The 12,342-nt window shown below is 57.3% G+C and overlaps 1 protein-coding gene across 1 annotated transcript in view; it reads right to left on the bottom strand.

The window, feature by feature from the left end:
- Positions 1 to 7,868, bottom strand: part of RAB10 (RAB10, member RAS oncogene family) — a 48,505-nt gene extending 40,637 nt beyond the window's left edge. The window contains exon 1 of the mRNA XM_054293418.1: positions 7,429 to 7,868. Within this exon, the coding sequence (XP_054149393.1) occupies positions 7,429 to 7,555 (127 nt within the window). The 5' untranslated portion in view covers positions 7,556 to 7,868. The remainder of the gene's footprint in view (positions 1 to 7,428) is intronic.
- Positions 7,869 to 12,342: the final 4,474 nt, after the last annotated feature.

The following is a 12,342-nucleotide window of genomic DNA, read 5'->3' as shown; positions in this document are numbered from 1 at the left end:
GCTCTGCAGTGCTCACCTCCTTCCCTGACCGGCTTTGCCCGAGGCACCAACAGCAACAGCAGCAGGAGAGGAGCGAGCCCAGTTTGGGGTTTGTTTCATACTGGGAGGAGGGAAGGGCAGGCACTGGAACTGCTGCCAACAGGTCTGTGAATGTGGAACTGCAACCAGAGAGTGAATTTTCATGGGGAACCCCTCAGGCCCAGGGCAGTGCCCGTCCCCTGTGCTGGCACTGCTGGGGCACCTCCAGTGCTGGGGGCAGCTCTGGGCCCTCCTGACAGGAGAGACCTGGAGGGGCTGGAGCGTGTCCAGGGAAGGGAACGGAGCTGGGAAGGGAATGGAGCCCCAGGAGGGGCTGAGGGAGCTGGGAAGGGAATGGAGCCCCAGGAGAGGCTGAGGGAGCTGGGAAGGGAATGGAGCCCCAGGAGGGGCTGAGGGAGCTGGGAAGGGAATGGAGCCCCAGGAGGGGCTGAGGGAGCTGGGAAGGGAATGGAGCCCCAGGAGGGGCTGAGGGAGCTGGGAAGGGGCTCAGCCTGGAGAAAAGGAGGCTCAGGGGGGACCTTGTGGCTCTGCACAAGTCCCTGACAGGAGGGGACAGCCAGGGACAGGGACAGGACAAGGGGAAATGGCCCAGGCTGGGCCAGGGCAGGCTCAGGGTGGACACCAGGAGGAATTTCTGCATGGAAAGGGGGCTCAGGCCTTGGCAGGGGCTGCCCAGGGAGGTTTGCAGTGCCCATCCCTGCAGGTGTCACCTGCATGTGGCACTGAGTGCCCTGGGCTGGGCACAAGGTGGGCATTGGGCACAGGTGGGACTAGATGTGCTGGGAGAGCTTTTCCAGCCTCAGGATCCTGGGATTCTGAGTACAAGCACCACCTCCTCTGCTGTTTCCATGTCCCCTGCTGCCCTGTCACTCCCCCAGCCCAGATCTGGAGGGTAACATGAGGAGCCCCATCAGGGAACTGCTCCAGCTCAGCTGAAAAAACAGCCACGTTACACAGAGAAGTCTGCAGCCAGCTCAGCTCCTCAGCTCCTCACCACAGCCATCCCCAGCTCCTCAGCAGCAGCCCTGTGAGGCGTGTGCAAAACTGCTGCTCATTATTCACTGCCCTACATGAGAAAAAAATCCCCAACCACTCACACACAAAAGCCCCAAAAAGCCCTGCTAAAGAAAACCAAAACCAAACCACCCTTTTTGTACAGTATCACACGAGTCCAGCTCGCTCTGTCAGCCTTCCCCTGGCTGTCCCAGCACACAGAGGAGGGGACAACCCCCCTCCAGGCCAAACAATGCCTGTCCGACCTCCAGCAGCCCAGAGCCCAGGGCATTCCCAGGCTCCAGCTTGCATCCAGAGCACTGCATTCAATGCCCACCTACAGATCCACTTCCATTTTCTACTTCCATTCTGAAGCCACCATCTTCTCCCCTCCAGAATTCCCCTGGCAGCCTCCTCCAAGTGGAAATGACTTTGGCCTCTCCTGCTGCCTGGTGGGTTCAGGTCACAGAAATGGCTGAGCAGGAGTTGGGATCAGGGGGCTTTGCTGGGCCAGGGTTTATTGGGATTTTTCCTGGCCTGATTCACCTGCTCCATGCCAGGCTGAGCCCACAGCCTGGGCACAACATGAACACAGCTCAGAGCTGCTGCTACTCCTGCAGAAAGGATACAAAACAGGGATATAATGATGGAATTATGGAATGGTTTGGCTTCAAGGGACCTTGCAGCTCATCCCATTTCACCCCCTGCCAGAGATCTTCCACTAAACCAGGATGCTCCAAGTCCTGTCCAACCTGAGCCCACAGCCTGGGCACAACATGAACATAACTCACAGCTGGTAGGATACAAAACAGGGATATAATGATGGAATTATGGAATGGTTTGGCTTCAAGGGACCTTGAGGCTGATTCCATTTCACCCCCTGCCATGGGCAGAGACCTTCCACTAAACCAGGATGCTCCAAGTCCTGTCCAACCTGGCCTAGAACAGCCACAACTTCTGGGAACAGGCAAGCCAGCACTTCCCACTTAACCCCTGCTTTATGTGAATCCTGAAATCACTTGGTTTTCAAACTTCACTGCAACCCCTGCACACCAACAGCACCTTCACCTCTCAAACCATCCCTTGTTTCCCAAAATCTGGCAAGTTTTCCCCCATTCTCTACCTGAGGATCCTTCTTTCCTTCTGACATTAATATACCAAAATCCTGAGTGACAAATCCTCCCAGGATGCACAAACCAATTTGGATTTATTACCTGAGGACTAATTTTTAAAAACTTCAGTGCTCCAATGCGCCAATATGAAGCAATTTCAAAACAAGTGTTTCCAACTCCAACCCAATTCCAATAAAGCCAAAAGAAATAATTAAAAATAATTATTTAATCCAAATAGTTTTCCTGCACTTTCACATTTAAAATATCAGTTTTGCACACTCCTAGCACAGCTTTGGTTGTGCTCAAAATAAAACAAACCTCAAAAATCATTGGTTTTTATCTCTGGATTTGTAGACTTGCAGCCAGGTGAGTAAAGCTCAGGAATACAAAATACAGCTGCACCTCCAGGAGGGATAAAGATGCAGGGAAGTTTTACCTCCATCAGGAATACTGGGAGGGACAAAGATCCAGGGAAGTTTTACCTCCATCAGGAGCACTGGGGAGGGATAAAGATGCAGGGAAGTTTTACCTCCATCAGGAGCACTTTATTCTTTATTTGAATCCTGAAATCACTTGTTTTTCAAACTCAGGAGCACTGGGAGGGATAAAGATCCAGGGAAGTTTTACCTCCATCAGGAGCACTGGGAGGGATAAAGATGCAGGGAAGTTTTACCTTCACCAAGAGCACTGGGAGGGATAAAGATGCAGGGAAGTTTTACCTTCACCAAGAGCACTGGGAGGGATAAAGATGCAGGGAAGTTTTACCTCCATCAGGAGCACTGGGAGGGATAAAGATCCAGGGAAGTTTTACCTCCATCAGGAACATTGGGGATGGATAAAGATCCAGAGAAGTTTTACCTCCATCAGAACATTGGGGATGGATAAAGATCCAGAGAAGTTTTACCTCCATCAGAACATTGGGGATGGATAAAGATCCAGAGAAGTTTTACCTCCACCAGGAGCACTGGGATAGGAAATCTCCCAATGCTCACACACCCTTTGCTCTCCTGAGCTGTTACTAGAGATTTCATGGGAAAACATTTTTGTGACTCACTTTCATTTGCATTGGACTTAGTCAGACAACAGTGATTACATGCTTAGGCTCAGTTCTGGCATTTAAATCCTTCAGCAGCCATCCTGGCCAGAAGAAACTCCCTCCCTACCTGTGCCAGGTGCCAAAGGCTGGACCTCAAGGAGCTCCACAAAGTGTGCACAGCTCCTTTGGATCCTTTATACACAGCTCCCTTCAAACCACCAACAACTGACACACTGAATGCCAATAAAGATATTAAAAAATAAGATCTCAGGGATATGCTGCCTGGAAGTTACTCATTTTTAACATTCAAAACAAAGACAATCTGCTGGTAGCAGGGAGAGCACTAAAATGAGGAGGAGCAGCAGTGGCAGAGGGGCAGCTGCACCCACTCATTGACCTCAAGCACCACAGTTCTCAAAACCAAATACCATAAAAATGATTTTTGCACCAGAAAATCGCTGCAGAACAGTTAAAATTTAAAATTATTTGTGATGGACTAAGCCTTCCAAGGTTTATTCCTTTTGCACCTGCAAACAGCAGGGCAGGGCTGAGGCTCAGGCTGGCCTCCCCAGGGAGGTTACCATGACTCTGGGATTTCTGGCAGAAATGCCAGCTGCAATATTTATAGTGCCTGAGAAGGGGCAATGAAGTCGCTCAGGCTGGCACCTCAGCACATCCAGGAGCTTAACTGCTGCTGCAGCAGGAAATGTTAGATTGAAGTGACTCAAAGTCAAAGTGAGACTATGGAAATCACAGGGCAGTAAGTCACCTCCCAGCAGCCACCATGGAGCAGGGTCCATGTGCAAAGATGAAATGTGAAGTGACAGAAGTTACTGACATGAAGCAGAAATGCTCTGTTAGGGTGTCTTCCCTTACATATGCAATCAGGCCTCTGGTTTTAGAGAATTAAAACCTTTTCCCCATGCCTCCTCCTTAGACAGAGGCCAGTTTCAACATTCCTTGAGATCCTTCTTTTCATTGCAAACTCAATATTGAGCCTTCAGTGCTTGAAGGGAACCTACAGAAGAGCTCAGAGGGACTGGGGACAAGGATGGAGGCACAGGACCCAGGGAATGGTCCCAGTGCCAGAGGGCAGGGATGGATGGGATCTTGGGAATGAGGAATTGTTCCCTGGGAAGCTGGGGAAGGGCTGGGATGAATTCCCAGAGCAGCTGTGGCTGCCCCTGGATCCCTGGCAGTGCCCAAGGCCAGGCTGGACACTGGGACACCCTGGGACAGTGGCAGTGTCCCTGCCATGGCAGGGGTGGCACTGGATGGGCTCTGAGCTCCCTTCCCACCCAAAGCATTCCAGGATCCCATGAACCAGCCCCCAGCAAACACCCCAGCACATGTTTGGTGTGTCCCAGGCTGTTGGCAGAGCTGTGAGCAGAGCCAGGGCAGGGCCCAGAGCTGCTGGGGTTACTCAAACACAGGAGAGCCCCGGCCAAGGATCCAGGCACAGTCACCTCCCGTCACCCACTGTGTACACAGGGCTCTGCAAACCGCATTTCCTCGTTGCTGCAGGTCACAGACTCCATGGGAGGCTTTCCCTGAAACTCTGCTCTCCCAGCTGCAGGGCTGGCATTGCCCTCCATGGAAAGCCCCTTTCCAGGTTCCTGGATTGTCACTGCTGCTACAGGGCCAACCTGGGCAGGTGTGAGAGGTGCTGAGAGCAGGGGGAAACTGAAATCCCATTCTCAGCCACACTGCTGCACTGTTTGAGATAACACAGAGAACTGAGTGGACCTGGATAACTCGGTGTTTGGATTCTTCCTTCAGGGATGGGCTGTTTTTCCCAAGGTGCTAATGGAGGTCACCCTTACAACTGAGGACACTTCCCTCTAGGTTTCCACATCAACTTACAGAAAACTATGGAAACAACACACTTAAGGCATCTTTGGGAAGTTAAACACCACACAGAAAATCAATTTGTACCCCAACACCTGCCAAGTTCCACTGTGAAGACACAACCCTGTCACAGCTACCATCACAGACATTCATTCAGAATTCAGGGAATAAAACACCTCTGCCCTCCAGTTTAGGCATTCCACAAACAAACAGCCACTGGTGTGACTGGTGGGAAACACTTCCAAAATCTGCACGTGCACAAATCATACTCAGCTTGGTGATCCTCCTCTTGAAGGCCCCAAAACTGCACAGTTAGACCAGCAACTAATACTAATTAGTAAATCACTAATTATTAAAAGCACGAGTTGTTGGAGCAGGAGCCACCGTGCCTGCTGACTTTTTAACTATGACGTTGACTATTTTTAACTTTGAGAATTGAAATAAACCTTCCCAACGAGCTCCAAAGGCAAGGAATGTCATGTGATCCCAGCAAGGATCTGCCAGGCAGTGCCAAAATACACCCTGGCCACAGCAGCAAACCCATCTGGCCTCCCAGAGCCATGGGAAGGGACATTCACTGTCACACAGTGCCCCAAAATTCACCAAAATGCCAAGCTGAGGCCCTGAGAGGCTTTAGGAAATAATTTTCTCTTAGCTGTCACAAGGGTATTTTTTTTTCACTTAAAATTTCCCAAGCCTTGCTTAAGAAGAGTGTTTTTGTGTGCTATAGTCTGAGGTGCAATTTTGGGGTGATATTTCATCACAGATAAGGAAGTGCACAGGGGTGAACTCACACCCAGCACTAAGATCTACCCTGACACTCCACGTTCCCTCAGCTGCATGACCTGTGATTTAAAGGATTTACAGCAGAAACAAAGAGTCAGATCCAGTTCAAACTCCTCGAAATAATTCTCTTTTTTATCCAGATGTGGGTATCTGCATGTGTTACACCAGTGGGTGCTGCAAGAAAGCTGAGACAGGAATGACCCTTAATTTTCATTAAGGAATGACCCTTAATTTTCATTAAGGAATGACCCTTAATTTTCATTAAGGAATGACCCTTCATTTTCATTAAGGAATGACCCTTAATTTCCAGAGCCAGTCACCAGGAAGGTGACAAGCTGCTGACCTGTTCATCTGCAAAAAAAGACGTTGAGGAGAAGCCCTGTGGTACACCTGGGATGCAAGGACTGGGTACCAGGCCTGTCCCACGGCACAGATTGCACGGAAAAGCCAAAGACACGTCCCTCGTTCATGATGTCACAGCGGCTCTACCTCGCTCAGGAGGTGCCGAGGGGGGAAGGACAGCTCTGTTGGGCGAGAAACCAGACCCCACCCACGAGCGCGATGGTTTGCGAGGCACCTCCATAGCGGTGCAAAGCGGGCACGGCGAGCCCAGCGCCCCGCAGGCACCGGGATTAACGCTGATGGAAGGGGCCAGGTGGGCTCCGGCGGCTGCCACGGGGCGGGGGGGACGAGCTGGCAGCGCAGCCCCCGCGGGGGGGACGGCGAGGGTCGCCCAGGGTCACCCAGGGCCCAGGGAGGAAGCAAAGCCACCCTGCCCTGCCCTGCGGCGGGGGCGAGGCGGCGTCGGGCGGCACCGGGGCGGCTCGGCCGGGGCTCAGCACGGGGACGGGAGGGGGACACGGGAATGGGGCTGGGGGGACACGGGAATGGGGCTGGGGGGGACACAGGGGGTCCCTGAGGGGGTACAGGAGTGGGGGAAGGGGGTGACACAGACACGGGGCTGGGGGTTCCTGCGAGGGGTCACAGGGGATTCCTGATGGGTGACACAGGGGGTCTCTGGGGGTGACACAGGCCGTCCCCAGGGGTGACGGAGAGATGGGGCTGGGGTCCCTGGGGGGTGACACAGGGGAGTCCTGATGGGTGGCACAGGGTGTCCCTGAGGGGCGGATACAGGAGTGGGGCTCAGGGGTGACACAGGCCGTCCCTAGGGGTGACACAAATACGGGGCTGGGAGTCCCTGGGGAGTCCTGATGGGTGGCACAGGGGGTCCCTGGGGGGGTATACAGGAGAGGGGCTCGGGGGTGACACAGGCCGTCCCTAGGGGTGACACAAACACGGGGCTGGGGGTCCCTGGGGGCCGTAGAAGGGACACAGGGTATTCCTGATGGGTGACATAGGCCGTCCCTAAGGGTGACACTGGGGGCTGGGGGTCCCTAGGGAGGGAGGAGGAGGTCACAGGGCATTCCTGATGGGTGACACAGGAGGTCCCTTGGGGGCTGGAGATAACACAGGCGATCCCTTGGGGGTGACACAATAACGGGGCTGGGATGAGCACCGGGGGTCCCCGGGGGTGACACAGGGCCGGAGCTGAGGGGGGTACGGCGGTGGGAACCGAGGGGTCCGCAGCCCCGCCACGGGCGGAAAAGCACTGACCAATGGTGGAGATGAAGGTGGTGTTGAAGGCATCGTCGGAGAAGCGGAAGAGGACGCAGGTCTTGCCGACCCCCGAGTCCCCGATGAGCAGCAGCTTGAAGAGCAGGTCGTAGGTTTTCTTCGCCATGGGGGAGGGCGCGGCGGCCGCCGCCGCCCCTCCTCGCCGCCTCCTTCACCGGGCCCGGCCGCTCCCGAGGGCGGCGGCGACGGCGGAGGACGAGGAGGAGGAAGAGGACGAGAGCGACGACGAGGAGGAGGAGGAGGAGGAGGGGGCCCACAAAATGGCTTCCTGTGGCGGGGCGGCCTCGCGCGCTCCCCGCGCCCGCGGCTCCTCACGGGGAGGCGGCGGCGCCCGCCCTCATAACCCCGCGCTCCGCCCGGGCTCCGCTCGGCTCGATGGGCCCCGCTCGTCGCCGGCCCTTCCCGGTTCTCCCCCGGGGCTCGCGGCGGCTCTTCAGAGGCGCTGCCGAGGCTGCGCGCGCCGCCTCCCCCGCCTCACGCACCGCGCAGGCCCGGCGGGGGCGCGCGCGCGTGTACGCCGCTGTGACGTCACCGGGGCGGGGCGGCGGGTGCGGGTGACGTCACCGCGCGGCCCCCGGAGTTCGTTTGTTTTGTGCGGGTTTTTTTTTTTTGCCCGGGATTCGCGGCCCGGGGAATGGATGAGCTCCGGGAACGAGGATCTCGTGGGGTTTAACGGGACCAGCTGCTGCTGCTGCTGCACTTGGGTGGGAACAAACCCTCGGATCCATCCAGGCTGGGGATGAGCACAGGGAGAGCAGCTCTGGGGTGTTGGTGGGTGAGAGGCTGGACATGCCGTGGCCCTGAAACCCGTCGGATGCTGGGCTGATCCTTCAGAGTGGGCAGCAGGAAACGGGGACATTCTGCTACTCTGCCCCTGTGCCCAGGTGAGAGCCCACCTGCCCCAGCCCTGGGCATTCCAACAGCACAAGAACCTGGAGCTGCTAGAGAGAGCCCAGAGGAGCCCTCAGAGCTGCTCCAGGGCTGGGAGAGCTGGGGGTGCTCACCTGGATGGGAGAAGGATCCAGGGAGAGCTCAGAGCCCCTGGCAGGGCCTGAAGGGGCTCCAGGAGAGCTGCAGAGGGACTGGGGAAAAGGGATGGAGGGAGAAGAGCCAAGGAATGGCTCCCACTGCCAGAGGGCAGGGCTGGATGGGATTTTTGGAATCAATTCTCGGCCATTCCCGCGCTCTGCCCCGCTCAGGTGCGCTCCCACAGAACCCCCGCGTGATGACGTCACCGGCGGTCGCGCGACCCTCGGGGCTGTCGGCCCCGCCCTTGCGCCGGCGAAAGCCCCGCCCCTCGCTGCGCTCTCAGCGCTCCCATTGGCTGCTTTCGCCTCCTCCCCAGGGGTTGGAGTGACGTCACTGCACGGGGCGGAGCGCGGCCGCGGGCGGGGCAGGAGGCGCCCCCTGGCGGCGCAGGCGTGAGGGGGGAGAGAGCGCTGAGGGGAAACCGGAGAGGGCCGGGAGCGTGCAAAGGTTTGGCTGGAAAGGCACAGCAAAACCCATCTCATTGCACCCCCTGCCATGGCAGGGACACTGTCCCAGCCTGCTCCCAGCCCCAGTGTCCATCCTGGCCTTGGGCAGTGCCAGGGATCCAGGGACTGCCCCAGCTGCTCTGGGCACCCTGTGCCAGGGCCTGCCCACCCTGCCAGGGAACAATTCCTCATTGCCAAGATCCCATCCATCCCTGCCCTCTGGCACTGGGAGCCATTCCCTGGCTCCTGTCCCTCCATCCTTGTCCCCAGTCCCTCTGCAGCTCTCCTGGAGCCCCTTCAGGCCCTGCCAGGGGCTCTGAGCTCTCCCTGGATCCTTCTCCTCTCCAGGTGAGCACCCCCAGCTCTGCCAGCCCTGGAGCAGCTCTGGTGGCTCCTCTGGGCTCTGTCCAGCAGCTCCAGGTCCTTGTGCTGTTGGAGTGCCCAGGGCAGGTGGGCTCTCACCTGGGCACAGGGACAGAATCCCCCCTTTCCTGCTGCCCACACTGGGGGATCAGCCCAGGACTGGGGGATTTCCAGGTGCCAGCACACACAGCCATGGCATGTCCAGCCTCTCATCCAGCAGCATTCTCTGGATGAGCTGGAGGGGATGGCTCAGGTGCTGACCCAGCATGAGGAGCCCAAGGACCTGCTGCACCTCGTGTGTTTGCAACCTGGACATGGGGAATTCCCTCACAGCTCCTGCTCTTCCCACACAGGGGAGAAAAGTTTCTTGCAAGGGCCAGGCTGTGGAACCAGCACTGAAGGCCCTGGAAATGCTGCAGATGCCCCATCACAGACCCAATGCTCCTCTCACGTTGAATCCTGAGCTGTCCCATGGTATGATCCAGCACACTGCCAACTGCAGTTTGCTGTCATAATTAAGTATGCTGCTGCCAGTAATTTCCCACTGTTTGCAGGATGAGTTAACTCATGTGGGGGCAGAGGGGCTGGAAGGCTGGGAAAGGGCCCTGGGTGTGCTGTGCCAGCAGCTGGGCCTGAGCCCAGGTGTGCCAGAGGCCAATGGCTCCTGGGCTGTGCCAGCTCTGGGGTGGCAGCAGGGCCAGGGCAGTGAATGGAGCTGGGAAGGGAATGGAGCCCCAGGAGGGGCTGAGGGAGCTGGGAAGGGAATGGAGCCCCAGGAGAGGCTGAGGGAGCTGGGAAGGGAATGGAGCCCCAGGAGGGGCTGAGGGAGCTGGGAAGGGAATGGAGCCCCAGGAGGGGCTGAGGGAGCTGGGAAGGGGCTCAGTCTGGAGAAAAGGAGGCTCAGGGGGGACCTTGTGGCTCTGCACAAGTCCCTGACAGGAGGGGACAGCCAGGGAACAGGGACAGGACAAGGGGAAATGGCCTCAGGCTGGGCCAGGGCAGGCTCAGGGTGGACACCAGCAGGAATTTCTGCATGGAAAGGGTGCTCAGGCCTTGGCAGGGGCTGCCCAGGGAGGAGGAGGCCTCCTGGGCCTCCAAGGCCTGGATGTGGCACTCAGAGCTCAGGGCTGGGCACAAGGTGGGCACTGGGCACAGGCTGGACTGGATGCTCTGGGAGGTCTTTTCCAGCCTCAGGATTCTGTGCAAAGGTTCCCTGCAGGCTGTGTCCCTCCCAGGCCCAGCTGTGACACAGGGCTGGGTGTATTTGCTGTTTTGGTTCCCACCCTGCTGGCTGTGCAGGCTGCTGCCCCCGCTGTCCCTGTCCCCTGGCCTCTGTCCCTGTCCCCTGAGCCCCGGCGGCGGCTGAGCTGCAGCGCTGACACAGCACACACAGCAGCCACAGCACACACACACACGGGGTTATTTTTAGCTCTTTGCTCGAGCAGAGCACAAACACTTCCTCTGTGACTGAGCAGAGATGAGGGGAGAGCTCCAGTGCCCGTGGAGAGCTCCAGTGCCCGTGGCACAGGCAATGCCACTGAGCCAGGCTGGCACCACGCTCCAGGGGGCTCCAGGCACTCCTGGGAGCTTTGTCAGCTCTGCAGGGTCACAGCCCTGTTTGCAAGAGCCTTCTGTCCTAGGCAGATTGCTCATGGACTTCAGTGCTCCAAGGAAGGTTGTCTTTGGGGTCCTGGAGAATCTCAGAATCCCTGAGGTTGGAAAAGCCCTCCCAGACCTTCCAGTCCAAGCTGTGCCCAATGCCCACCTTGTCACCAACCCAGAGCTCTGAGTGCCATGTCCTTGGACACCTTCAGGTTTGGGCACTCCAAACCTCCCTGGGCAGCCCCTGAGCACCCTTTCCATGCAGGAATTCCTCCTGAGAATCCCACACGTCCCTCTGCAAGCGATACAAAATGTTTTCTGTGTGCTGTGTAAGCTGGCCCTTGTTTCCAATTGTTAAATGTTACCCCATGAGAGAAGCAATCCCTCAGGAGATGCCTGGCCAAGGACAAAGACACCTTTGGTCTTGGTGGCTCAGTCAGGAGAGCATCCCTGCAGGACTGGGAGATTTGGAGATGTCCAGGCAGGGGTGGAACAGCTCCCACAGCTCTCCCCACACATCCTCCCCAGGATCTACTGTGCTGATCCCCGGAGGACACTGATCTGTGATGAGGAGAAATTACCAAATTGGGGCTAATGAGGTGTAAAGGGAGAGCCAGCAGGGCCCGGCAGCCTCTTGCTGGCCTTTGCAGGACCAGTGAGCAGCAGGAATTGCAGCAGCACTGCTGGGGAGCTGTGAATCCGCAGGCAGTTGTGCAACAGGAGCAGAGCAGTGACACACTGGCCTGGCTGGTTACTCACAGCCTCCCAGAGCAGGGCCCAGCCCGTGCTGCCGTGGGGATGGAAGGGCCTTTGTCATCCCAGAGCCACTGGGAACAATCTGCTCTGTGTTCTGCAGCTCCTCCCCAGCCAGGGCAGGGCTGGGGGCTCTGCTGCCGGGCATGGGCACAGGCCAGGCCGTCTGGGGAGGTTCTGGGAGCACCATTCCGTGCAGGATGAGCTCCCACGGGGCACAGACCCTCCCAGCTCCTGGACACCCCCAGGGAGTGTCTGGAACCCAAACTTGTGTAAGGACAGGAGCCCCAGGGGAGCTGCTAAACAGCCCCAGATGCTCAGGGCAGAGTCTGAGGAGGAACAGAAAAGGTTGAATTTGTTCCACCTGCTGCCCTACAACGTTGTCTCCTAGCAGGGTGTCCACAGTGTGTTCTGTGCCCCAAGCACCCCGGACACCAGAGCAGGAGCTCTGAACTCCAGACACCCCTGTGGCTTTTTGGTTTTTTATTGATGTCATCATCAGGGCAGGAGAACTCAAATAAATACACAGAATCACAGAATCCTTCAGGTTGGAAAAGATCTCCAGGATCATTGAGGCCAAGCTGTGCCCAATGCCCACCTTGTCACCAGCCCAGAGCTCTGAGTGCCACATCCAGGCCTTCCCTGGATACCTCCACCTCCCTGGGCAGCCCCTGCCAAGGCCTGAGCACCCTTTCCATGC

This window comes from Melozone crissalis, unplaced genomic scaffold, assembly GCF_028551555.1.
Source record: "Melozone crissalis strain CALT ecotype California unplaced genomic scaffold, PUWL_Pcris_2 ptg000150l_1, whole genome shotgun sequence".
Lineage (NCBI taxonomy): Eukaryota > Metazoa > Chordata > Aves > Passeriformes > Passerellidae > Melozone > Melozone crissalis.
This window is presented reverse-complemented; position numbering and strand designations above follow the sequence as displayed.